Raw genomic sequence first — 27,527 nt, 5'->3', positions numbered from 1 at the left:
GAGGAAGGGCTGACCTAATATAGAAGGACAAATGTAGTACAGCTTGATATATGGTATGTGTCTATCTCTGTGTTCATCTGGGGCATTCCCTTCCCAGTTGGAGCTCCGGATCAAATTCCTTCTACGTTACACTCAATACGCCTTTTTTAAGCTGGCTGGTCGTCATGTACATGTCTGTTTAAAAACAAGATTTTTCTTTTATTGTAATTTATGTAGTCCCAGGTTGGTCCAAATTGAACATTATTGTAAAAGCTTAATTTCCAGTCTTCATCTCAAACTGTGCGCACAGGTGCTGATGTGTCTGAGTGACTCACCCGGTGCACCTGATCTTTACCCCGCTGCCGTTATCTGTCAGCCTTTGTCACTAACACCGTCACCTGACTTCAGACATAAGCCAGCTTTTTGTTTTAATGCTTTTTATAAGCCTCTTAATGCCAGAGGGATTTGAGCTTGACCTCAGACACCCTAATGGTTTCCCATGAGTTCCTTTGGAAATACGGCAACACTGAGGAGCTCTGCTGTAGTTTAAGCCGAAACGGTTTCTTTACATGAATTCACGCTGGCTTACAATACTGTTTACTTCTAGATGAATTAATGAGGTTACAAGATTTGACTCTGATTCTCTGTAGGAAAATGGGTCAGTTTATGTAAAATTCTTTGTGAAAACAGTGACACACTGAGAGCTCCAAGAGGGCAGAATTCAGGGTTCCGGCTTCGTCAGGGCAGGTTTTTAAATTATAAAAAATACAGGACACCCAACTCTATTAACATTTTATTTTAGATGCAAACACAAATTGAATTTTAAGATTTAAAGTTAATTTCTAAAAACAAATTTTGCAGTAAATAAATATTTTTAAATGGCACAAGAACCTGCTTTTATGAATAAAGCTGAATTGTTTCTGTAAACATTTTCTTTGTTGGCTTTATTACATGCCATACTGCCACCTTGTGGTCATATATTTAACAATTATAAATGTGGCAGTATTTTTTGAAGTAAATACATTTCAAGTTTTGTTATATACATTTTTAATGGTTATATTGCTTTATCATCTAATCGCAATTATAATTATGATTTGTAAGATTATATTTGCTTTTGAAAAGCTGACAATGATCAAGGTATTTTAAAAATGAGAGCCTGAAATGAACAGAGCCACATGTATGACAGTGTAATTTATTGATCAGCTTCAGTGACCACAGATGAACATTTGTAAGCAATGAGAAAGCAGATTAAAAGTTTGTCTGGTGTCCCGGTCATAATAATATAGTTACAAGCAACCGAGTGTAAGGAAACAATAAGGTGCACGGGCATATTTACAAGCTTTCCTTCCACATTATACCCACACCAACATGCTCTTGATACCACAATAAAGGACGATAGGTCGTACTTGCATTAAAGAGCAAACATTTTTTGTCATCTAACCAAACTGGGATTCATTTATTTATTCCAAAGTTACAGTACAAATTCTCTTAGTGTAAATCTCCAGAAGAACCTTCTATATGAATACAAATAAAAACAGTCCAGTCTAAAAATTGATAAGCTGAACAAGAGAGACTTCAATCACGGGATGTTTGGAATGAAAGATTTTCAAATCACATCAGTTTTATGCAAGGAAGAGGAAATGAGTTGGTCTCCTTTTTGTTTTGCCCATTTTGTCAACTTTCTAACATTCCATTTGGTGAAAAAAGGCGGAGGCTGAGCAAGAGAAGAACGTCCAGAAAGCACAACGCTAGACCCCAAACACTTCGGATCTGTGCTCTCTAACCAAATATTTATTGTCCATGTTCTACTCTCTCTTGGACTGATTCAAACTTTATTTGGAAATTTTCTTCATCCTCTGATCCAGGGCTGCAAAGTTCTCCTCGATAGCCACCAGATTTTCCTTCATTGTCTGCTGGACCTAGAGGGTAAAAAGAGGAAGATGATTTAGAAGTGTAGAAGAAAGACCCAACAGATTTCAAAGTGGCCATTTGAACACAAATCAGTGAATTCTTTTTAACACCAAATGAGGGATTTATTATTTTTTTGGAAGCATACACTTAAATCTTAATCTCCTCACTACTCTTAGTAGCATGTTAGTTTTAATTTTCATCAGATAAAATGAAATTTGTTTTACTTAGTTTGATAAAACTAAGTCTTTTTTCCTAAAAATAAAATATTGTTCAGATGTGAAGCTTAAACTCCAAGAGACCGATAGGAGGGTTTTATCAATTTCACTGATCTGCTGCGGTGTGGTCGTTCTCTACAAGTTTTACCTCTTACAATTTTTCAATAAAAAAGCGACCAACTGGGAATAGTGTTCCAGACCAGGAAGCAAAAACACTTAAATCTGCTCATGTTATTTATTTCTTGATCTGATGAAACCACACTGGAAGTGTTTGAACCAGAGGCTTCAGGAGTAATGCTCTGCCACAGAAGGACGAGCAGGGAAGCGAGTTATCTCTGCACTGGACAGAAGCTGTGATAACACCTCAGAAGATGCAGAGAAACTACCAAACCTGTGAACCCAACTGCAACAATAATGAAAAAAAAAAAACAACCAGGTTTATCACTGTTCCTCTGGATGAAGAGCAGCTGGAGCAGATAAACTGTTGGGTTTGTTAAATGTTATACCTTTAATCCAAAGGAGAAAATATTTTGTCAGTGAAAATAGTAAAGCAAAAATAATTTACACTTTTGACCTCATAGACAAGTTGGTTAAGCTTATAATGCTCTTCTTCCAGTCATTCAGACAAAAAGAAGGTACATTTAAATGAAAAACAGTACAGATAAAAAAAAGTTTTTCAATGCTTTTTAAAAGTAACCACAGAACTGCTGAAACAAATCAGAGGGAAACTATTTCTCAGCTTTTCAGCCAGACTGAAATGCACCTGTCCCTTTTGGTTTAAGCCTTGTACAACCAACATCTTCTGAATCTGAATTACGAGCAGCAACGTATCGGGTTTAGAGCTCTGCAAGGGAGCACGAGTTATTTAAAACAACTTTATCCAAAGTAAAGAGTAGAAAACTGCTGTAATATTAGTCCGTTAGCCTCATTTAGTGAGAAGTCTGGCAGCAGTATTATGAATGGCAGAAAGGGGGAATTGATTAACTGTCCAGATTGGTAAATAAGGCATTACGGTAATCCAGACATAATCGTCAATATTAGATTATATGGAATGATAAAAATGGACATTTCAGAGCTAGAATATTTGTTATGTATTAAAAACAGAGTGAGCACCAGTCAGTCTTTCTATCCATCCATCCTCCTCCTCTACATTTCTGCAGCACTGCAGAAGACAAGTATGAGTGTATATTAAATATATGATATTAAAGGTATTTAAAGAAGCTCATTTCACAATGTTTATGAAAATAGGTTATCATAAAATAACTTTACCTCATCTAATATTAGATGAACATATTAAGTATCAAATTTTCAATTGCATTATAAAATTTCACATCTTGTACTTTTACTTATGAGACTAAAACCATCCAGTGTTCTTGTTTCACATTTCCAGCAGAAGAAAGGATTAATGTTGTAGCGGTTGTTCCAGACGGCAGTAAACTTCCTACCTGTGTTAGCAAGGTGTTGTTGTCTTTCAGAGAGTTGTTGATCATCTGCTGAGTCGTGTCCAGGTGAGTCAGCAGCTGGCCAAACTGCATGGCTGTCAGACACACAGTTGAGTGAAAAAGTGAAAGTCAAGAAAACTCAGTGTTTTCCTGTTAGAGAAAAACTGAAAGAGTATAGTGCACACATAAAACTGATGAGTTCCTCAGTGATTGCACACACTCATGTATTTGTCATATTGTTAATAAAATAAGTAGAAGTGGCTGCTTTTAGATATTTGACTAATGTTTGAAGTAACACATTACATGTCTCTTTGAAATTGGCAGGCTTGATTAAAACCCATCTTCTCTATCTTTACACTATATTTTTCAACAAGAACATGCAAAATGAACTCAATTGATCGCCTCAATATTAATGTCCTTTAGTTTTAATCATAAATCCCCTTTCTAGATACAATCTTGGGCATCTAAAAATGCTCTCATCCCACCCTAGCCAATAAAATTCCTTTTAACTCTCACGGGAGCCATTTCAAGGTATTTCTACCCTGAAATAAAATAAAATACAAAGGACAGAAAAAAGATTTTTTAACACTATTGCTGTAACTCATGTCAGGTTTGCCAGATATGCAACATTGTTACAATATTTGCAATATAAACCAGTACAGTACTTCAGTTGACTGTTCGGGGGTTTCTTTTCCTCAGGAAGTTGATTTTTGAGTTTGAAGGCCTTCTGTGTGTAAATGAATGAAAACAGTGACTGTCAGGTTGTCACTTTCTTAGGTCTTACCTTGCTCATGCAACTCCTTGACAGCAACAAGCCTCTGCACCACTTGAGGAACAGAGGTGGACACGGCATCCCACTTCTGCACCACATCATACAGCTGTGACACCTGACAAGATGGAAATGGAAATGGATGGACTGGTGGCTAATACCAATAATTAAGACAATCTGGTTTTTCTTTCTACAATTTCAAACTCTTAAGAAGGTCTGAAATTCAGTTTTCACAGACTGACAACTTTCACACCATCTCAGGTTCCAAAAAGATTAGATGTTCATATAACCAGAAAACTTGGATCCATTACCTGAACCTGCTGGTGATCACTGGCAATAGGACTTAGACCACCTGAGCATAAAACACTCATGAGGGCAACAGCGGAACCACCTTATCAATAAATGCCGTTAATACAAGACAGCCTCAGAATTCGGTGAGTCTACATTTGTTGTGCTTCCCCCACAAAAATGAAGATGTTATTTGGAATATGTTCAGTTTAACTCACAAGTAATAATGATTGGATTAATGTTGACTGCATTCTTAGTAATACTCATTTTGAAAGCTTAATTTTGATAATTCTGACATTTGTCGGTTTTCAAATGACTGTCGATGTTGGCTGGAATCTAAAAAAAAAATACAATCGCATGTTTTATCTGAAACACACAAATAAATCATCTAATAATTCTATTATTTTGGTCAGAAATGTTTTGTTCAATATGTGAATTATTTGGTTTATTTTACTAAATCTGTTCATTATTTACTGAATTTTAGGCTTCAAAATATTAATTTTTTCATCCATCCATTTTCTTACACCCTTGTTGGGAGGTGCTTGTGCCCATCTCCAGCCAACGTTCCGGGAGAGAGGTGGGGTACACCCTGTACAGCTCGCCAGACTGTCAAGTATTAACTTTTTTGTTCCGTTTTTTAGACAGTTAATAGTTTGTATAATGCCCAGTGCTTTAATGTTCACAATGTTTTATTGTCAAAAAAAAAGGTAATCTACCAGTCTCTCCAACATGTCAGTGATGCATGTTTACAGTTGAATCACTTCACACTACCAGACTTCATCCAGATCCAACTCAAAATAAAAATAAATACTTTTTTGGCAGTGACAGTTTGGTTCTTGCACACAGATGTCATCCCACCTCACCACAGATTTTTGTGCAGACTGACCACAACTGGTACAGCCAGGCAGATTTTTCTTGACTGGGAATTAAGGGTTAAATTCAGATTGAAATTTGAGTAGCGCTTCTCCAGCTTTAGTTGCCGATCATGAATCAGGAAGATCAATGCAACCTGGGCTGGGCAGTACCTTCTGCTCTGTTCTTAATATTTTATTAAGAACTTTGAACAATTTCAACATCTGAATGTGCTTTATGAACAGTTTTGTTCAATTTGTTTACTCTGTGATGAACAGATTTTTTGTTTTTAAACAGCTGATAAATTTTCAGTTTCTGACATAAAAGCATAAAATAATTAACCTATCCCTGGAAAATTTGAAAAGCAACAAGACCTGAAAACAACTTTACCATGCATTAGTAAAAGTAAAAGCATTACATTAAATAAAACCTGCTGCCACCTACTGGCCTCTAACATAAATCACTCTTAAACAGTTGACGGCTATGATAATGATACAGGTCAAACAGATCCGATGAGGAACAAACAGTTTGACAATAAAAATGCATGTGGCATCCCACGACGATGTCATAGGTGGTTTTATCAAACCACACACCAGCATTTTCTTTTGTCAAACAGAATAAACCATCTGTGCTTCACATGTAATTAATCCTTTAAAAATATTTTTAAAAATCACTTTACCGTCTCCCTGTCGTCAGTGAACCCCTTAAAAACATGGGGTGACATTGCAGTGGTTTTCATTCTTAGCTCTTAGTTTAGTTGTCAGAGCACTGGACTGGTCCAGTTATCCATGTCTCATAGATAACAGCTTCTTTAAATAAATAAAAAGTCTTCAGAGAAGAAGAAGAAGCCTGATTTCTTATGGCTGAATGAAGAAACTGATCCTTTGCTTTGATACAACCTGTCTTTACTCGGCACAGAGGCGTGATACATGTACCGGGATTACTAACCTTGTTTTGTGTTTCTGCATCTTCAATCGCTGCCTTGTTCTTGGCAATCTCATTCATCTTCCCAAGGACACTCTGGAAGATAGATTTAAATAACAAAAAAAAAATTATTCACAGAACTCAAGGGGACAATTTTCTTACAAGACAAGCAAAAGAGCTTTTTTTTTTAAGACAGCATATGATGTAAACATTCTTTGTAAGCATTTAAAACCGCCCACTAAAAGAAGTAGCACTATGATCAAAATGCTGCAGCCAGGACATTATTTCCCTGGAGCACAGAGGCCTTTGAAAGTGTTAAAAAGCAGAACGTAGAGAGAATTCAAACAGAAAACAACAACAAAGTTCTGCTAGCAGTTCACATCCAGCGAATCTCCATAAACATCACTAAACATTATGGAAATGATGTGATGGCAGTTTTTAGGAAGTCACAGTAGGCAAGTAGGCATGTTGGGCTCTCAACTAAATGCAAAATTCGGAAATCCAAAGACATTCCAGAAACTTCACACAATACAGAATTATTACAAACATCCTGATTTTTACTGGACTGATAAATTTGTATCGAAACTCAGTTGCTCTAGTTTCACAATGTAGGTACCTGCAGTCTTGCCTCTACTTGATCCAGTGTGGCCGAGTCCAGTGCGCTGACCCTTGCCTGCAGGAGCTCAATGGTGTCCTGAGGTGAAAGATGCACAAAAGTTACAAACACACCTGAGAATAGAATCCGGTGTTTCTCCCATTCTGTTGGCAGGGACTGGTGACCTCTTTAAGTGACCCAGTTTTTCTGCTACATGTCACAAACTCTGAATAACTTCTAAATAAAAGGACTTACCATCAAACTGGCTCCTTGTACACCAGCATTAAGAGGTCCCTACAATAAACAAACAGAAAATTAGAACTTCTTTCTTAAATTACAGTAGAAAATCAATGTGGTTCTATTTCACTTTATGGATAGTGATGCGTTTAGACAGGCATAAATATTTTGTTGTTTGATGATTAAAAGAGAAGCAAATGTACAGGCCAAGTATGAATGTGTGACAGAAACACTGAGGCGGATTTGTGTGTAAAATCCATCAGTGTGTACCTGCTTGTCTGACCCGGAGCCAACAGCGATCTCCAGCTGAGCCAGACGCTTCTCCAGTTCCGCCATCTACAGGGATGGAAAACAGGCGACACATGGTTGGAAGCGACATCAGCATGCCGCAAAGCACATTGCTGTGTTTTTGTATCCTCATCCAGTGTATTACCAACAAATATTCAGATACGTGAATGAAAACACAGCACATCAGGGAGCTCGTCTGACTAAAACATTCAGATTGCACTCATCAAGACGCTAGCCCCCACCGCCTTAACCTCGACGTTACCTTGGCAGACTCGTTGAATTTCTCCTGCTCTGGTCTGCTGTGCAACTCGTAGAGCACCACTCCATCTGGACCCTTTGTTGAAGAGGGTTTGCCATCTCCTGCGGAGCTGCTGCGACTGCCCTTCGCCGCCTCCAGCTGGGTGAGCAGACGCCTGCAGGCAGGAGGGAGAGGAAGACGCAGAATGATTATAGAGTCTGTTCAAAGCAGTTAATAGCAGTGCTGCTGTCTGTCTCTCTCCTCAATGCGTTTAAATTTCAGTTTGAAGGTGAAAATGTGTCCCTTTCCATTGTTTCAATCCCAAGATGCTTCTTGAAGCTTCAGCTTTCCCTGTTTATGCTGGATTTTGACATATTTCTCAGCATCTCCTGCCTCCCGTCTGGCTGCAATTCCCAGTGCAGGGTTCGTGGACTGTTGAGCCAACCCACATCAAGTGTCAAAAGCCATCAAAAGTATTATGCACAATTAATTGGTTACTCCAGTTGATGATTATTTCATCATGATTATATCCAAACTCTAAAATATGCCATTCACTAAAAACAGTAATTAAGCCAAAATGTCAAAAAAATAAAAAATTGTATACATTTTCCCTTTAAAATTGAAAACCTTTGTCAATATGTTCTACCTAAAACCTGAAGCGACATTTGAGCTTTTTAGCATTTGCATTTTCCACATGCTTTGACTTTTCCTAATTTCTATGCATGTTATATTTCAGTTTGAAACGAGTTGTTGCTTGGCAATTTTATGCCAGGCACTGATGTATTTATTTTTGCTTCTCTCTTCCACTAGGCTTTATTGTTTGACAAAACTCCAAACAGCTTAGAAGGCTATAATAATGTTTCACTAAACTTTAGGGGGAAGTTCAAAATGTTTTGCTTGAACTTTTTGACATTGCTACCAATGTTTTTCATGCATTTAATTTGGGTTTATGTGACAAATTAATGTAAATGTGAAGTGGAAGAAAAATAATACATTGTTTAAATGTAGGTAGGCATTCTGTTTGTTTTCCACCAGCTGTTCACATCAGTAAACTGAAACTTCTCCCCACTCTTAAAAAAAAAAAAAAGTTCAAGTTTGCCCAAACTGAATGGAGAGTGTCTGAATATCTCAACAGCATTCAGGTCTGGTATTTGACCAAAGTCATCCTAACACATGGATGTATTTTGATCAAAGTCATTCTCAGTCATGTAGCTGTGGCTGCATGTTTAGAAGTCCAGTCTCAAGTTTTTTAAAGCCTCCATAAGGTTTTCTTCCAGGATCGCCCTTTAGCTTGACCCGTTTACCTCAATGTCTCCAAACCCTTTTAATATGTCTGCTACAAGAAAAGCATGATGCTGTCGCCATCATTGATCCCAGTAATGCTGGAGTCTTCAGGGCTTTGCACAGTTTTGGTTTTTTACCATTTGGTTTTGTAATGTTGGAAAAACATATTTTAATCTCACCTAACGAGAACAACAGAATACATTTCACAGTAATTTAATTATTTACGGTTTCTTACCTAAAATCTCTAAAGTTTATGATCGTAACGACATTGCAACATTAGAAAAGGTTTAAAGACCAGTTTAGTAAGGCAGACTAAAATATCTCTTAATAAACCCCATGCATAAATAAGCTCAGAACACCACAAGTAAAATTGGCTCCAAATCTTAAAATTAAAATGCTCGTCTTTGACAGATTGTCTTTGCTGAATCTTAACGGTACACTTTGAACATTCATGACAGTTGTATGTAAATAAAGATACCACCTTGCCAGGCTGCTCTCATCTCACCTGGCAAGCGCTCCATCTGGATCGGCCAGGTTGATGTGTGCCTGCGGTCCCAGCAGCGAATCAAGATGGGCAGAAACCAGCTGCTGCTTCAGCTGCGCTGCCTGCTGAGCAAGAACCACCGGGGTGAGGCGCTCCTCTGCATTACTTTCCTTTGCAGTAGCCTAGAAAGTAAAATTGGTGGAGTATGTCAACGAACATAATTTTCATGTCAGGGTACATTCACAACAGAAAATGTTTTGCTGAGCTGATGGCTGTCTTATTGTATTTTGTGCTGCTGTTTTTGCTGAGGTCAAGGCCCTTATGATCAATTTCTGGAGAATGTCAACTCAAACTATGTGCTTGTTCTAAATTCAATTTAGCTTGAAATTGAGGTTACACTCCATAAGTACTCACTGCATAAACTTTCAAATATGATTAAATGGTCTGGAAATATTGGAAACGTGTAAAAAAAAAAAAAGCACACCATCTGGTGTGCATTTTTCAATTCAGTGTTTAAAACCAGATGAAATTTTTTCCCAGATTTTTTCAGGGTGAATGTGCTGCTAGCAGCCCACCTGGATGGTGTCCACCTCCTGAACGAGTTCCTGGATCTCGTTAACCAGGCGCTGATACTTTTGCTGGGGTGTTTCCTTCACACCGCTGCCCTCACCGAGCTAAAGCACAAAGAAAGAGAAAAACAAAAAAGTCTGAATATTAATGAAGTTCAACAGCTGAAAAAAAAAATTCTAAAAAAATTTAAAAAAATAAAATAAAATAAAAAAAAAATGGAAAAGTAATTATCCATTAAAAAAAATATACATTGATGCATTTCTACAGCACTTACGATTTCAAACTCTCCCGACTCATAACCCACTCTTCTGCTTCTACTGATTCTATCTGAGAAGTCTGTGAAAAAGACATTTGTCATAACACTTAAAAAAACAGTAAAAGTTGACTGATTGCTATAGACATCAATGCTCATTTATGGAAAGTGAAAAACATCTTTAATAAGATGTTAAGATGTTATAGTAATAAAATACTATATTATGGTTCACTTTTTTTTAAAGACTAAGTAGGCAAATAAATTGCATTGTTATAATAATGAAAGTTAATATTTGACAAAATTACTATTTTTTTTACTTTATTGGAGAAAAAAAAACTGTGTGTAGAGGCCCATTTCCATTCACAGAGAAAATAGTTTTAAAATCAAAAACTATTTTAAATTAGACACTTTATGTATCAGTAAAGTTGAAATGCTTCAGAAACTGAGTGACTCAAACAAGCTATTTGTTGAATACAAACTGACCAAGTCCTTTGGTGCTGATGTGTTTGTCTTTGAATTTGTCATAGGCTGCATTAGGGTTGACCACAATCCTCTCTACGCTGTCACTGCAAAGCTCCTCCTGATTAAAACAACAACAAAAAACACTCATTTAATCAAAAACATCATCCAGCAAAGCAGTCTGTTTAAACACATAGACAAGTATGATAAAGAGTGAATGCATAATTCATCAATGACCAAATACAAATTGAGGGAACTATATCATACAACACCCCCACGTGATTACGAATTTAAAGCAATTGTTTCAAAAGATTATTAAAATCTGCAAAGGTTTCTCATAATCTAGAAGATTCTCTGTAGGGATGAACCAGATGATTTAACCAAATTTAGAGGAGCAGGAAAGAGATTAATGAAAAAAACAATATTAATGTACCATTAATACTCACTTTATGCAACCAACTCTAAAATTATTTTACTTCTGGATTATCCGAGTGTCATAAAAAATGTTACATGAACCAAAAAGCCAGAAACACACCTGGAGCTACTTTATTCTCTCTAAATGACAACTGATTAATGATGTAAGGAAATTTAACAATTAAAAAAAAGATGATTGGTTATGGAGACCAAGACTGTAAACATAAATGATACACCACTGACACACAAATAAATGCCAATTCACACATAAGAGGACACCCAAAACAGTTGGTTCCAGAGATGTCAGGAGGGGGAGTAAGAGGAGGAGAGTGAGTTAGGCTCTTACCAGCTCCTTGGGTTTCCAAAGAGAGTTAAAGAAAATAAAATGGAAGAGCAGAGGGAGAGAGAAAAGTAGGGGGGGAGAGAGAGACAACACAGATTAATGTGGTTATCACATGCCATGCACACAACAGGAACACTTGGCCAGGGTTTCAGAAAGATAAGAAAGAAAGCAGTGTTCTGAGCGCTGCAGCCACGACCCTGGAGACACAGCTTCTCTGGAAAATGTAGGTCTCCAGTTCTTTCCCTCTTCACTCATTCAGGGTGATTAGATGACTTAACTCCAGAATTTCTATTCTCTCCAATAATATTCATCAGAAAGAACTCCACTATTTTCCTGAACAGTAAATAAGAAAACTCTGAATACTGTGTAGAGGTTAACTGTTTGAACTGATTATTGCTGACTGTATTCCATATGATAAACTTTAAACTTTAGAATAAAAATGGTATTTATAGTAGGTATAGTCAGTTACTAATTATTAAGATAAAGGTTTAAAAACTGCTAAAATGTTCTCATATTGCCATTTCTATATTAAAGTCTATTTTCTGAGAAGCCAAAAGCGTAAGCAGAGTGTTCTCTGACTGTATTGTACATATAATCTCTGAGGGGTTCCCTTCACCTACCTGCTGCTGCCCACTGCCAATCAGCAGGCCAAAATAAGTACTGTACTTTTTCCTAATTTGCATAAAAAGACAAATTCAGCTTTATAAACTATTTCTGGTAATAACAAAACATATGACAGTCATGGTGTTGAAACCTTAACTAGTCAACCTAAAATGAACAGTTTATAGCTACAGTATTAAAGCTAAGAGTGAAACAGCTGTTCAGTAGCTGACTTTAGGCTTGGTAAATGAGTAGATAGCTCAATCAGATGTAGGCACTTCCAACACTAAATGACAAAATGTTATATCTTTGTGTGAAATAAGTAAATAAAAACTGCTGAAAATACATTTGTTAATTTAATTTAGTTTTTCAATCAAACTCAAAATGAATACAGAGTATAGCTAAAATTATGACATTTGTAATACTGTTTGATTTTAGCAGCAGCAGCAATAATTATGTTGAGTTAATGTTTTTTTTTTTAAATAATATTTATTTTACACTGTCATGTCAATATCCTGAAGTGTGTTCCGCAGTAATCTGAGAGTGGTCCGTGCCCAAATTAAGTTTGAAAACCCAGAAATATTCCTGCTGCCCAGTGGCTGAATTAATCCAAAATAATAATAAAAAAAGCATACTAATAGCTATAATCCCAGTTACAAACCTGATGCATCTAATACCAGATCAAAATAATGATCTTTTGCACCCCTAAATGATGTAAAACACACTGGCCAAAAAGACATTTTGGAGTAACTAATCAGTCATACTCCAGAAAATGGGGACTGGAAAAAAATAAGCTTGTGGTACTGTGGCAAGGGAGAAAGTCTAGCTGAATGCCAAAGCCATAACCAAAGCTTATTTTTTATGATTGTATTTATAAAACATGAAAGAGGTGTAGGTAACAAGCAAACATTTTACTTCAGGATTTTCTTCCATTTATAGATTTCATGGACAGTTAAAAGGATCATTTGCATTTAATTTCACAGTGCAGGTAAGTTTCTACCACATACAACCTGTTAATTAGGACAGGCAATGAGCCAGCAAGCAGAAGAGCTCCTTAGAAAATTCAGTTAGTCAAGAACATAAAAGTTAGCAGAGAAGCAAGTTGTTAAAGCATGAAGACAGGTTAAACAACAAAATACAAGTCTTTTTCACACACATTCATGCCCATATCCACATCAATCAACACTTCTTTAGACCCTTTGGCATCATTATGGCCATAATAAGATTTAAACATTTTTTTAAAAAAAATCAGGAATCAGCTTCTACCACTTTAAAACAATTATAAATGAATTACATAGTAGCAGAGGAACAATGCTATAAGCCCAGTTCTCATCTCAATCAGTGCTCAAAGAAGAATTTGATAGATCATTAATGAAGAAAACCCAACATGCATTAAGCTCACAGAGAAATCTTACTTGTACACACTACGGTCCCAGGAGGGATGAAGAGGGGTCACAACAGGGACAAGAGAACAGGGAGAATAAATGTGGCAACACGGAAAAGCAAATGCCAATTAAGATTTGCTTGGCTGACCTATCAACATTAGACAATTAAAAAAAAAAAAAAGAATAAAAATTAAAGCAGCACCAGTCAGTTGACTGGTACACAGAAAGTCAAAACCAGTAACTTTTTTTAACTGGGAATTTAGATAAAAAAAACAACAACAACAACAAAAAAAAAAGAGAACACCACAGAACATTTTTCGTAAAGTCACAAGATAATCATCATGGTATGATTATGAACAGCGAGACTTCAGGGGGAAATTTTTGTCTCTTGGAAATGTATTTCTAACTTTCAGTGCAGATGTGGAGAATGTATTTATTATTTAGAGGGAAAAAAAAAACATACACCAAATCGGGATTTTTCCCCCCTAAACTTATTACAATACAACTAAAGCACCAACAGAGGATCGGTAAAGTAATCTTAACAGTTCAGTTTTTATAAAGATAGTAACCGTGGCTAAACATGTAGAAGTTGTGCTTCATGACAAAAATTACAACTGGACAGCGGAGTGCAATCCTACACAAACTAGTTGCTAGAAATTGAATTTCAGTTGAAAAATCAAGTAACTGTTAATAGATAGTTGATGTCAAACAGACCATAATGATCTAGATAACAATGAAGGAACCAACTGTCCGTTAGAGGAGGGCTAAACGTTAGTTAGCTTATTAGTGTTAGCAGCAGGCTACTCGGTAATAAAGCCATACATTAGTACAGAAAGATCACCTACCGATTCAAACTGAGCCTGGTCGTCCTCTGGAAGGTCGCCAGTCTCGTACACGTCTGGTTCGTTAAAAGCCTACAGAAACAAAATGCGATAAATGCTGTTATTTCGTTGGTTTGTTTTGTATTAGCCTGGCCAACGCCCCGGGTGCACTGAGAAACATCAAAATGCTAAGTCTAACAATTCTGTATGTTTGCATCATATGGCATTATCTTAGTTGCACGTCTGCTATTGAGACGCAACACTATCTGCTATTCAGTGTGGATTGTTCGCAGACAATAAGAAGATAAAAGGTTCAGCAGCAGAGCTGTTAGCTAGCAGTTCCACCTTTCAGTCTGAATATGTGTTTGTTAGCGTTAGCAACTTACAATTCCTGGTAAATTTGCGTATTTAGGATCAGCCATTGTCAACGGGAAGAACAAAAACACAACAAAATGTAACAGCGGCCTCTAAAACCGTTCAGGCAATCGATTCGCTGAGTGGGATTATATTAAAAGCTAGCGATGGATGAGCCAGCAGTATCTCAGCCGGCGGAGCGGTGCAAGCTGATGTGGTCACTGGCTTGATTTGGCAGCGTGTCTGCTCGATTTATTTCACTCGGTCTTACATGGGCGGTGCAGTTAACGCTATGTCAATGGGAAAGCGGCAAGCGTCTTATTAAAAACAGTAAAACAAGCACACCTCAGCCGTCACGCGTCATTCCGCGTACATTTCGCCAACCAATATGTTTTAAGGACACTTTTTCTCTAATCTGTTTTCTTAAAATGTATCAATAAACAAGGCATATTAATTTATGAGAGATATGAAATTTAACTAATTATTTTAGTTTTTTCACTTCTTGAATATTGTTACTTGACCAAAGACAAGCCTACTTATGAGACACATGAGGGCGCCAAAAGTACGACTGAAAGAAAATAGTGAAACGAGTGAATGCATTGATAGTGAAAACAGTTTACTTTCCAAAACATTCTTGTTATTAACGTCATAGTGTTGTGGAGCTCTTGTATAACTTTTATGAATGTATTTATATAAGTTTTTTCTAGATTGAAATTGATTTTGTACGTTTGCAGTACAAACTTTGTGTCAGAGTTTGTAGTAAAATGTTTAAATACATCAAATGTGTCAGAAACGTAATTTTTTTAAAGACAAATTTGCTGTTGTTACAATTCAGTTATATGTTTTTTGTTTTTTTTTCAGATATGTTTATATTAAATGTCTTACTGATTTACTTGATGGTAAAATAAACAAGATCTTAATAAAACATTAAGACGACACAAGAGGACAAAGATCATAAAAGAAAAAAAAGGGGGCAATTTCTATATAATTCTAAAAATTGTCTATTTAAATTGAGACATTTATAAATGGCATTGTGTATAGACAAACAGTTTCTTTTCACTGGTCCTCAACTTGAATTGCTAGAGTTTTTTTCTCAGTGGATTAGGAACATTAGGAACACCAGATAGAGACCAGCTGGTGAGACTGGGGAGATCCAGCTCCAGTATAATCTGAACAGGTGTTCTCTAGGCGTGTGTGCTTTCTCCACTATTCTTATCCTGCAACAGTGATGCTTGATGACTGCATCTTCTCACATGCTTCTTCAGAGCTTCCTCTGTTTGCAGATGACATGAGTATACCAGCCTGATATTTAATTGAGATTAATTTGAATCCAGGACAGCTGGCCAAATGGTAACAGCTTGTAGCTTAACACCAAAAACACAGTGGCTGAACTTTAGGAGATTGTCAGTTGTACGCTTATTTTGAACAGCACTTTGAATATTAGGAAATCCATAATCGTTTACCATGTATGAAGCGGATAACCTACATAAATTCACTGTTCTTTGTCTACCAACTGAGGATGTTTAACCTGAAGATTCTGATTCAATTCTGTTCAACAATCATTGTGACTGTACATTTGTATAACTGTCTGGTTTGGTTTGGGTACTATATCTGACAGAGTGATACAATGAACACACTGGACTCCTGAAAACTGCTCCCACTTATCCCTATTCATTATTTTTTGCAGACAAGGAAAAGAGCAAGACAATAACTCATCCTTAACCCCCTTAAACCCAGGAGATGGGCTATTTGAGCTGCAACTTGCTTAGAAGGCTTTAGACAGCTGTGAACTGAAAAATAAAAGGGAAAAAGCAACTTTATGGGTCAAGCAACTTCACAAACAATTAATCAATGCAAGTAATAAATGTAATAAATGTGTATTACAAAATGTGTATTTTTTTTTCCAGTAAGGATATTGTTTCATTGGTTATATTTTATTTCCAGTACTTTTCAATAACTGTGCAACTGAATACTAAGACATGTGAACCCAGATATTTACATACACTGTGTAAAGAACACATTATATTTTTTTCTCATGCACTGTCTGATAATATCTCAGACCGACCTTTTGCTATCTTGGATCAGTTAGCTTTAACAAAATGCCAGAATAATGAAAAAGAACTATTACTGAGAAAGTGGGAATATGTGTGACTTATTCTTTACTTTGTAAGCATTGCGTTAAAACTGTATGATTAGGACCAAATGTCTTACTAAAGTCTTTCACCTTAGGTTGCTGGAATTGTAGTACATTCATTTTGGCAGAAATTTTATAACTTATTCAAGTTTACAATAATCAACCATTAATCTTTGAGTTGTTATCTTAAGATATGGCACTATATTTCTTCATAAAGTTATTTTCTGTAAAGTGAACCAGTTTGTCATGCAAAACACCTTCACATGATATTGGATATTGCCAGCCAAAACATTTGTTCTAAAGATTGAAGTATCTCCCTTTCCCTGCTTTTTCTCTTCCTAATTAAATAATGGCCAGAATGACATTATTTAATGACATTTTTTTAGAAAACTAAAAAAAAATTGTTTTTTGAGTGCGAAGGCCCTTTCTCCAGTAATTAAGGAATGTAATGTGCGCATTTGCAAATTTATAATCTGTTTCTCTTGCTGTTTTTTACAGTAATCGCTTCTTCCTCTGTGAGTCGCCTTTCACCTCATGCTGACACCAAAGTCTTTTCACTGTGAATAATGACACTGTCTCACCAGGCTGGAGAGATGGATGGACAGATGAATGGTTGGGTTGATGGATCTCACACTAGGAAGCAGCATGTTTGAAGTGTTGCTTTAAACTACATCTGCCTCAATTTATTTTGATGGTTGACAATTAACCTATAAAGCTAAAGCATCTTAGCTTTTCACAAATTGTTTAAACACACAATCTTAGTGTATGTAGGTTTAATCTTTTCGAAGACTACATATAAAGTTATGACTTCAATCGCATCAGACTTTGTTTATTCATGAATGCTATTTGGACAAAATCTGAAGACATAAACAATCAAACAAATGCCTCCCCTATTACATAAAAATTATTCGATTGTGGAAATTCCATTTTTAGTAAATAAAAACATCATAATACAAATAGCACAATGCTTTATACTAAAGAAAAGCATTGCCATGTCTATGATTTTGTCTCACATTGCCAAATGAAGGAAGAAAGCCTTCATTTATTTTAAAATGAAGGATTTTAAAAGAAACTATAGATCCATACCCCTTCGCTGCAGATAAGGAAGGTTAGAAAATTTGTGCAAATAAGTTCCTTTTTAGTAAAACATTTGAGCAGCACCCAAACTATTACACTGTTTGAATGTAGCAGAAGCACACAAACTTTTTTTTTTTTTGCATGAGACAGTTGCGAGTTAGCCAGAAGGATGGAGCCGCTGTGTGCTCCTCCGCTCTGCTCAGTGATGTTGATGAGGGAGGATGTGAGTCGCTACTCCACCACGCCCCGCCCCCATTGAGAAGGCAGTGATGCAAGGCATGTCTCTGAGAAGCCTGCAACCCGTCCAGATAGACGGGATCACTTTGGACTACACTCCTCATTTATTGGTCCCCTATATGTTCTCCGCCGCTCGGCTGCACGGATTAGTTTGAGGGGGTTTTAAAGCTGAAAATTACTCCCAAACAGCTTGCTTTCTGCTTTTTGTTTTATACTTATTTAATCATTTCTGGATCTAAAAAGTCGTAGTTCTGTATTCCCTCCAAATGCTTCGCTTGTCAGACTCGCTTTGCATGTGGACATAAGGCAGTGGGTTCAGTCAGGTGCTTCAACACAGGGGATCTTATTTAGGATTTTTTTTTAAATTCCTTTCCTTGTCCTGGACGCTCGTCCTTTATTTTTCCATTCACGATGGCTGATTCCAACGCTGAATGCAATATCAAGGTGTTGTGTCGATTCCGCCCGCTGAACCAGTCCGAAATTACCCGCGGAGATAAGTTCATTCCAATATTTCAAGGGGAAGACACTGTCATCTTTGGGGTAAGTTGTTTATCTCCTCTGTTGACACCCTTGCATGCACTCGAGTGATGTTGGGGGTTAAACTTATTCATTTCACAATCATATCCGATCCTGACCAGACTGCTGACTTGGAGCTTAAAGGCTTGATGCAGGGATCAAACTATGCATAGCCTCCATCAATACTATTGGTAATACTATTAGTATTCTGCAGCATAATGTGCTGCCGCTATTTGAGGGGCGATAAAGCCAAAAAAAAAAGAAAAGAAAAAAGAACAAAAATGCAACGTGCATGTTTTTTGGAGTAAAATATCAATTGCTTTGAAATAATACAGCACTTGATTGTGTTAAAGATGAATTTTGTGTCTAAAGGTTTTAACTTTAGGGTTTGTCTGATACAAAAAATGATCAATATCATCATCAACTCTTAAAATATTACCCTGCCTTTTTGTTTCAACTTAGGCGTGTTTGCTTGATATTGATCTGGTGGATTTTCTTGTCACCTCCAGAGATGGTCTTCGTATTAAAGCCTCCTGTGGAAGCCCTTCCTTTTGCCTCATCTGACACACAACTAAATGCTACAGTCCATTTACCTAAGAAAACCCAATCTGAAAAAAGCAACAAAAAAAAAAAAAAAAAAACATATAATGTTTTATAAGCATTAAAAAAGAAAAATACTAAGCAGATACTAATTGATCTAGATCAGTGTTTACCAATCCTGGTCCTCAGGGACCACTACCCTGCATGTTTTTGGATTCTGCAGCACTTGGTGGCATGGAGAGGAGGTCATGTAATCATTAGAATCAGGTGTTCTGGAACAAAGATTCATCTAAAACATGCAGGGCAGCGGTCCCTGTGGACCGGCATTGAGAAACACTGAATGGATAGATTGATTTTCAGCATCCGTAATCATTGTAATGTAATCCAGCCCTTGTTTGACTAGTCTGCACATCGTGCTTTCTCTGCTTATCTGATGCTTATCTGATGCTTTAGTGATCTTAATGCCAATAAAATATTCTCTATTATGTTTTCTTCTTTTCAAAAAAGAAAAGAAGAAAACATAAATCGAATTGAAAAAAAAAAAATCTCTGGTCGGTATATAACAATCAAGTTCAGATTTAACCAATCTAACCAAATTCAGTGTAGACTCGCTAAAACACTCAAAAATAATAATTCAATTTAGCAGAGAATCATAAGTTGGTCACAGGCATCATTGGCCACCTGTTGGATATGGCAATATTTTGTGCACATGTGCACACCAAGGGGAGGACCCACTCCTATTGACTGAACATGCACATAATAAACAGAAACCTTGTCTGTTCAGGGCACCACTGATAAATAACTGATAAATAACTGTATTTACCTTAGACAGAAAAAAATATATTGCTCATATCAAACTCCACTGCTTGTGCCCTTTCTTGGATAATTAATCAGAAAGGTATTGATTTCTTTGGTTATGAATGTTACCAGCTGCCTGCTGATGATGTTTTAGGTGAGATGCAGATGGCTTTGCTTTCAGAGAAACTCAAATTGCTCATAATCCCTAATGGTGGTTATTAGTGATTATGCGCTGTAATTGAAGTGAACCAATCCCTAATAAGTTTATTAATATACACCTTAGGCTAAGGTTAAAAATGTGGTCAACATTCCACACCAGGTGACATTTAGAAAAAAAATTATTGAATCATGGATAAATATGAGAATCATCTAAATGGATCTGAGGGTAATATTTAAGCACATAGTACAGAAATAAATGCATTTGTCAGTTTCCAGTAAAATACATGTATAGATATGGCCAAATATGCAAATCTATGAATTAATTTCACACTGAATGCAGTGTGCAGTGTGAGAGCACCTGCTCTCTACTACAAAGAAAACACAAATACACACACACACACACGCAGAGAGGAAGATAATGAAAGAAAACTGAACCCTTCAAGCCTTAGGGGTTGACTTGTGGTGATGACTAGGACAGCAGAAAATCCCTCTCGGCCCACTCTTGTTTTCATGCACACATCTATACCAACACACACTGAAATGCGCTGCAGGTTTGTGGGGGAAATGGTCCTGCATGGCTGACTATTTTGGTTGTAGCTACAGAATGTTTCCAGCAGACTGAACTATTTCTCTGCTTATGCATAAAGCATAACATTATTAAGAAGATTAGTAGTTTAAAATCAAGAATCCCCACATCAGTCTTGGCACCTGAGTTTGAACAACTCTGAAGATGTTAGAGAGGTCAGTCCTAATAGTTAGTCTTGTGAAATATGAATCAGATATGTCATCACATTAAAGATGTATATTTCAGAGAATAAGATAAAAATAAGTTTATGGAAATCAGTCAGGCTATGAACACCTCTACTTGCACACTGACTGACTGAGTTTGACATGGTCTATATGAGAATAAAGAATAATATTAGCCAGTCAACAGTGAGCTGTCACTAAAACAAATCCGCTTTTGTTCCCTGTCAGTAAGTTTGGCAGCAGAAGGCTACAAAACAATAAAAACAATAACCTACAGGAACACAAGCAGATATTTCTGATGCATTCTAAGTCATTTTATCTTCTAACCGGCACTCGGTTTTCCTCCGTTCAGACGAATGTAATCATAGCAAGGCAAGTGGAGTTTTCATCTTTCTGAATGCAATTACTTCCAAGATGTGCTCTGTGTATAGGAGGTTATAGACACGTAAATCCATTTACGGTTTGCATTTTTCAATTTGGATTGTTTGTCTAGTACAAGGAAGTTGTGAATGAATATGTCAAGTTTGATGAGTATTTGTAACACCAAGCCAATAGGAAACAAGTGAATGCAAACATTGTGAAGGTTGATGAAAACAGATCAGTTCTGGGCGGTCCTAATGACCCATCTTCAACCTAATGGTTGAAGATGTTTTCTTTCAGAACTTGACAGTGTACAGCGACAGTGACCTTAGCTTGTGATTGATGGGTTGACTACTCTCTCATGGCAGGCTGGAGAAAACTTCAAGATATTAAAAATTATAGAAAATAGTTTGCTGTTGTCCTTTGACTTCTTTGTCGAAGGACAAAGAATAGAGTGCATCGTAAATACAAAGTGAAAACAAATGGCTGTTTTTGTTTTTTGTGACAGGAAATGGTCATTTAATTAGGCAACAGAAAAGCAGCTTTCTTTTAGGTTGATTGTATGCAGCAACAAGTGGGGCAAGGGAAATTTCAGGCAGAAAAACAAATCTTTTTCTGTCTCTCTACTTTCTTATTGAAGAATGGTATGAGAAAAACATTTATTATTTTTTTGCCTTTTTGAAACCTTGGTACAGTGAACTCTTGCCTATTCATGGTTCAGTATTTGCAGATTTTATTGTGGACTGTAACTCCAAATTATTGAAAGAACATTCACCTATTTGAAGGTAAATCCTGCTTTGGAAGCTGAAATTCAAAGATGCAATTGTACTTAACATGCTATTGCACGGTGTTTCTAAAGCAACCCAGGGGTGACATTTATTTTCCTTGAAGTTGACTGGTTGTAATCTCAAGTCCTAAGATAGATATACAAGTGCCAATACCATTTCTACTGGGGATGCTACTACATATTAAGGTGGTAAAATTGTTTATTATATCATGTAATATCTCTTATAAGTGACGATAGACACAGAGTAAGTATTTTATACCTTATTTGCACCAAGTCACATTATTCCCCTTGTAAATCATCCATCTAGAAGTGATACACCGAGGACTTGTTTGTTCCTGGACTCAACCTGAAATAAACAGTTGTTTTGGAAGTTTTGCTGCTGTTTGCTGCACTGAACTGTGCATTACTGCTCTTGCTATTGTCCTCTCTGTGCATGGAAGCAAATTAACCTAGTCCCTGTCAGTTCTTTTTTGTCACAGTTCCAGTTGTTGGATTTTTTTTTATGTTGCTCTGTCTGCGTGGGTGAGCCAGTGAGAAGCCAGTTTCTCGTTACCACTTGAAGATTTATGAAGATTTCAACAAATATGGCATTTCTCTATGGGATGGTCTCTCATCTTTCTTATTTTGAAGAGTGATTAAGCAATATTTCTTAGTGTGACATCATAGTTACACCCTAAGAAAACCACACAACATGACAAGTACATGCTATAAATTCAAAAAGGAAGGGGTAGTGCCTAATAAATTATTTGCATTACGTTGCAATTGCAGTTTTGTTACTACTTGATAAAGACTTTCAGAGATGTGTGATCTGCGAGTCATATTTAAGCTCAGAAAAAAACTCACACTTTCTCACAAATTTTATTGATGTCTATGTTTTGCCCCAAATTTAATGTAAACTTGTACATAATTTATGAAAGTTTGTGCTGCAACTTTCAGGACATATTATAAAACCAATTTTGTTTATCCATTTATGATTTTGTGGACTTTTTTTTATCAGAATATTGAGTCTAAAGATGTTCATAATACATTTGTATACAAAACTGGTAAGCAGAAAACTGATTATTTTAAAAAGAGTGTTACTAAATCCAGATATTGGAATGAAGAAATAATTTTCATTTTATATAAATCTGTATTTAACATAAAACTTGGATTGTAACCTTAATGGTAGCAGCTCCACCTACGAGAGAACCAGATTATGTTAACATGTCCTGAAATAAAATTCTGTTTTAAATTAGAATTTATTCTACTAAGTTTAAATCCTGTTTCATTTAAGCAGTAGTTAAGAGGATCCTTTGAAGCACATTGTGTTCAAACTCCTATTTTCATTTGTGAAGATTTTTTGTATCATACGTTACATAAGCCTGCTGAGGTTTTAACTGATTTAATGTTTTGAGTCTATTTGCACCCAGCAGATGTGAAGTAACATTAGCATTCAGTGTGAAATTCTGTAGATCTGAACACCTGATGGGTTTACAGAGGCTTCTCATGTCTTTTTTTAGCATTTGTCTTACTGAACATCTGTGTCTTTTTGCTGTTTGTTGATGTATAGATAAATGTCATGTTCAGGACTTTATGTGACTCTTAATTATGCTGTCTGGTTCATTAAAGCTGCAGATCGCAACATGTCAGCGTTCCAATCAGAGAAATTCTCACTCTATCAAAATCATCTGCCTGCATGAAGATGTAGATGTGTTTCTTCTTCTTTTCTTTTCTCAAGAATGTTCTGTCATCACTGACATTGCCACCTGTGGAGTTCTGCAGGTTTCTGTGGCGTTCTGGGGTGTGTGTGTGTGTGTGTGTGTGTGTGTGTGTGTGTGTGGGTGTGTGTGTGTGTGTGTGTGTGTGTGTGTGTGTGTGTGTGTGTGTGTGTGTGTGTGTGTGTGTGTGACAGTAATGATTCCTGAGCGTGTACTGCTCCGAGGCATGGCCTTTGTGTTTTCTCTGCACAAGAGTGACACAGCTGTCTCTAGTATTTCACTGTCTGCAATAATGCAGTGTCACAAGGCCAGATTGTCCCTCCTAATCTTCTGGCAAGCAAAAACAGCCGCCACTATGAATCATGCTTTCAGTTCTATAAATAAATTAACGAGCCCTGTGACTTCGGTCACAGCAAGATATATGGAGGGTTTTTTCTGCTTTGACGATGTCATATAGGTATAAGCTGTCCTCATGCTAAGCTCAATAAGAATGGATTTTGTTCTCATCATACTATTAACACAAAATGAGAAATCTGAATGAAATATACTTCATTTTAAACCTCTGATATTAGTCATATTTCTTGTTCATTGTTTTGTACTTAAGCTGTACTAGCCTTCAGAGCCTCACTAGTTCTCCAGGGGATCGTTTTCATTACCCCGTGTCCACCATGAGAAAAATTATGCACTTTGTTCGCCTGCTGTTGTTGAAGACCCTTGTGATTATTTGTTCTCCAACCCCAGGCTGCATTTAAGAGTGAGGTGGGAGCAAATTGCTGATTATTATAGCCCTACTTATCATAAGTATTATCTGTGAACGGGAGGTGCAGTTATCACATAGATTTTTTTTTAACTTTAAGTGCCTCGCTAACTACATGTAAATGTGCTTTTTTTGTGTTTATTACCATTTTATTAATGTTGACTTATCCTCAGTTATAAGACTTGACCTGATTCTGACTGAAGTCACTGAAAATCAAATCACATACTATTTCTATTAGGCTTTTACTAAATAGTTGATTGTTCCAGAGATTTCATTTTAATAAATAGATGAATATCAGAAAAGAGCACCATGCATTTTTATTAAGTTCTCTTGAGTAAATACTTTGCAGAACCACACTCTTACTGCACTAACAGCTACAAACGTTTTTGGGTATGTCTGAAATTGATAGGAGGAAGGCATTTCCAAGTCTTGTGCACAAACTCTTAACTTGATATATGTCTGGGCTTTGACTGGGCCATTTCAACCCAATTATATGTTTTGATTAAAATGTTTCATTATAGTTGTCATTACATATGTTTACAGTTATATTTCTGGAAACGTAAGCTCTGCCCCAGTTGAGCCTTTTGCAGACTCTAACACAAGATTGCATCCATTTTCTATCAACTCTGACCAGCTTCCCTGTCCCCACTCTAGAAAAGCAATTCCAACAGCATGATTGTGCCACTACCTTGTTCCACTCATGTTTCAGGTCCTGCACAGTGTTAGTTTTATGCCTCACATAACATTTTCTATGTAGACTAAAATTTAAAATTTTGGTCACATCTGACTTGAGCTCCTTCTTTCACATGGTTTCATTTCACTTAGATGGTTTGTGGCTAACTGCAAATACTGTATTTGTATTCTTGGCCAGCAGTTGTACTTTCAACAGTTTATCTGCAGGCTCCGTAGTTGGGTCTTTGATTAATTTCCTCCATTCTCAGCCTGTTAGTTTAAGTGGAGAGCCATCCTTTGCTAGGCTTGCAGTTGTATCACAAATCGGAACTAATTCCATGAGATGTTTAGTTTGAGATATTGTTTATGGCAATTAGTTGCATTGTATTTTATTTAGGGTTATCATAGTAAAACAAATACATGTATATCACATAAAATTGCAGTGGAAATATAATGAAGTTTGTGGTTGTAAATTGATAAATTGTGGAAGAGTACAAGAGATATCAGCAAGTCACTGTATATGACAAACAGTTTAACCTCTGCATGATCTTGTTTGCATCAAACTTTGATTTATTTCTGGTGACAAAGATGGGTATGTTAAACATGATAAAAGCATCCATCCAACCGTGTTTGGGAACCCATTTGAATCATGCACATTAAAGACTTGATTATCTGCTTTACTCCTTTTTTAATTTACTAGATTTTCTTTGCTTAGCTGCTTCTTCAGTGTTATGTGTATGAGTCTTCTAGAGGTGCTGCAGTGTTGCTGCATTTATCGCTGTGAAATACATCCATTAAGGAAGAAAACAGGGTTGAGAGTTTTGTATAAGGTTGTCCAGTTCTTTGTTTTCACTGGTTTCAAAACCTTTCACTGGATATTGTGAGAGTGAATGTGTTGCTTGGCATAGAAATACACAAGACAGACATGTTTTTTATTTATTTTATTTTTTTTAGCTCAGTGTGAACATGATGTCTCATTAACAACCACTTCGTTTCTAAGACAACAATAATTTTTGATGGGCTGCAGCTCTTCTGTTGTCTTCTCTTGTCATTTCCTGCTTCTTTCTTGATTATGCGCCAAGTAGGAAGAAGGAGGGGAAACAGCTGGTGCTGGAACAAACTGTCGATGGTGCATGTCGGGCGCAGCTTTAACGTCTTCTACCTGTCTCAAACGTTATCGTATTTATGGTCCCACTGAAGTCATTTCTTCTCAAGGATGTGTTCTTGGTGTGTCTTTAACTGTCTGCAAAACAAACGCTAATAAAGAAAACAGACATAAATGGAGGTTTAAAAGGTTTCTCCTGGTTTCCTACCCCTGTTTCCACCTAAGTTCTCTAATTCTATCCCTGCAGTGCACACACCCTATCCAATTAAGGATATAAAAGGGATTGCAATGTTAGGTCAAGATCTCATTTCTCTTTTTCAGTGACATGATCAGAGTTCCCGCCTCTCAGGAATTGACCTTCTCGTCTTCCCTTTTCTTGGCCTCTTTATTCTTCTCTTTCCTGGATGCTCCTCCTGTGTAAGGCTCTATTTCATTGGGGACAGATTCTGCTGCTCATTTCCCAATGACTCAGCAGCAGTTTTGGAATGATGTTGGAGAGGAAGCTCAGTCTCATCTGTCATGCTGTTAATTTTGGCAAAGGCTTCTTGCAGGTTTTTATAGCATAAGGAGGGAGTGTCTGTCAATCTGGAGCCAGAATACTAAAGGGTACTTTGAAAGAGTCTACTCCTAACTTTAAATGAGGTTGTGAGTTCAGACTCCCATCTCAACTCTATTCTTTATATCACCTTGACTACAGTACCTTGTAAAAATTCAAACTCCATTCACCTTTTTATTGTTACACATTACAACCATGAAGTTCAATGCATTTAATTTAGACTTCATATAACAGAGAAACACAACACAGCACGTAATTGCAAAGTGGAAAAGTAATAATAATTTTTTCTCAAAATCTGTTCTTAAATAAAAGTGTAAATTGTGGCTTTCAGCAGGTATTGACTGATCAGTTCCTCAATAAATTCTTTATGGAGCCAATATTTGGTATATTTTGGTATAATTACAACCTCTTTTGAGGTGTGTCTTTATCAGTATCAATATAAAGACCAGTATTTTGTCCATTTTCTTTGCATCATAACGCTCGCTCATTTAGATTGCTCAGAGAGTATCTGGGGAAAGACATTATCTTTATACCTGATCTTAACTGAGCCATTCTAATACATAAATTTGCTTATTTCTAAACTTGTTTTGTTATAGCTCTGGTTTGATGTTCAGGGCTGTTGTCTTGCTGAAAGGTCTTGCGATGCAGTGTGTAACTCCCCTATACATATCTGACCAGCT

General features: G+C 36.6%; 2 protein-coding genes across 2 annotated transcripts in view; one reads left to right on the top strand and one right to left on the bottom strand.

Moving 5' to 3' along the window:
- Nucleotides 1–1,157: 1,157 nt before the first annotated feature.
- Nucleotides 1,158–14,936, bottom strand: dctn2 (dynactin 2 (p50)). The gene is made up of 14 exons (XM_055027399.1): nt 14,738–14,936; nt 14,376–14,444; nt 10,813–10,909; nt 10,351–10,412; nt 10,082–10,180; nt 9,528–9,688; nt 7,763–7,913; nt 7,483–7,548; nt 7,231–7,269; nt 6,997–7,074; nt 6,405–6,476; nt 4,332–4,434; nt 3,551–3,642; nt 1,158–1,898 (listed from the first exon to the last, which is right to left on the bottom strand). The coding sequence occupies exons 1-14, from the start codon at nt 14,771–14,773 to the stop codon at nt 1,812–1,814; spliced, it is 1,212 nt and encodes a 403-aa protein (XP_054883374.1). The 5' UTR covers nt 14,774–14,936; the 3' UTR covers nt 1,158–1,811.
- A 3,163-nt stretch (nt 14,937–18,099) lies between these two features.
- kif5ab (kinesin family member 5A, b) overlaps nt 18,100–27,527 on the top strand; it is a 78,685-nt gene continuing 69,257 nt past the window's right edge. Inside the window, exon 1 of the mRNA XM_055026949.1 lies at nt 18,100–18,693. Within this exon, the coding sequence (XP_054882924.1) occupies nt 18,565–18,693 (129 nt within the window). The 5' untranslated portion in view covers nt 18,100–18,564. The remainder of the gene's footprint in view (nt 18,694–27,527) is intronic.

This window comes from Poeciliopsis prolifica, unplaced genomic scaffold (assembly GCF_027474105.1).
Source record: "Poeciliopsis prolifica strain line A6 unplaced genomic scaffold, Auburn_PproV2 SCAFFOLD003, whole genome shotgun sequence".
Taxonomy (NCBI): domain Eukaryota; kingdom Metazoa; phylum Chordata; class Actinopteri; order Cyprinodontiformes; family Poeciliidae; genus Poeciliopsis; species Poeciliopsis prolifica.
The sequence above is the reverse complement of the archived record's forward strand: the minus strand, read 5'-3'. Positions and strand labels throughout refer to the sequence as shown.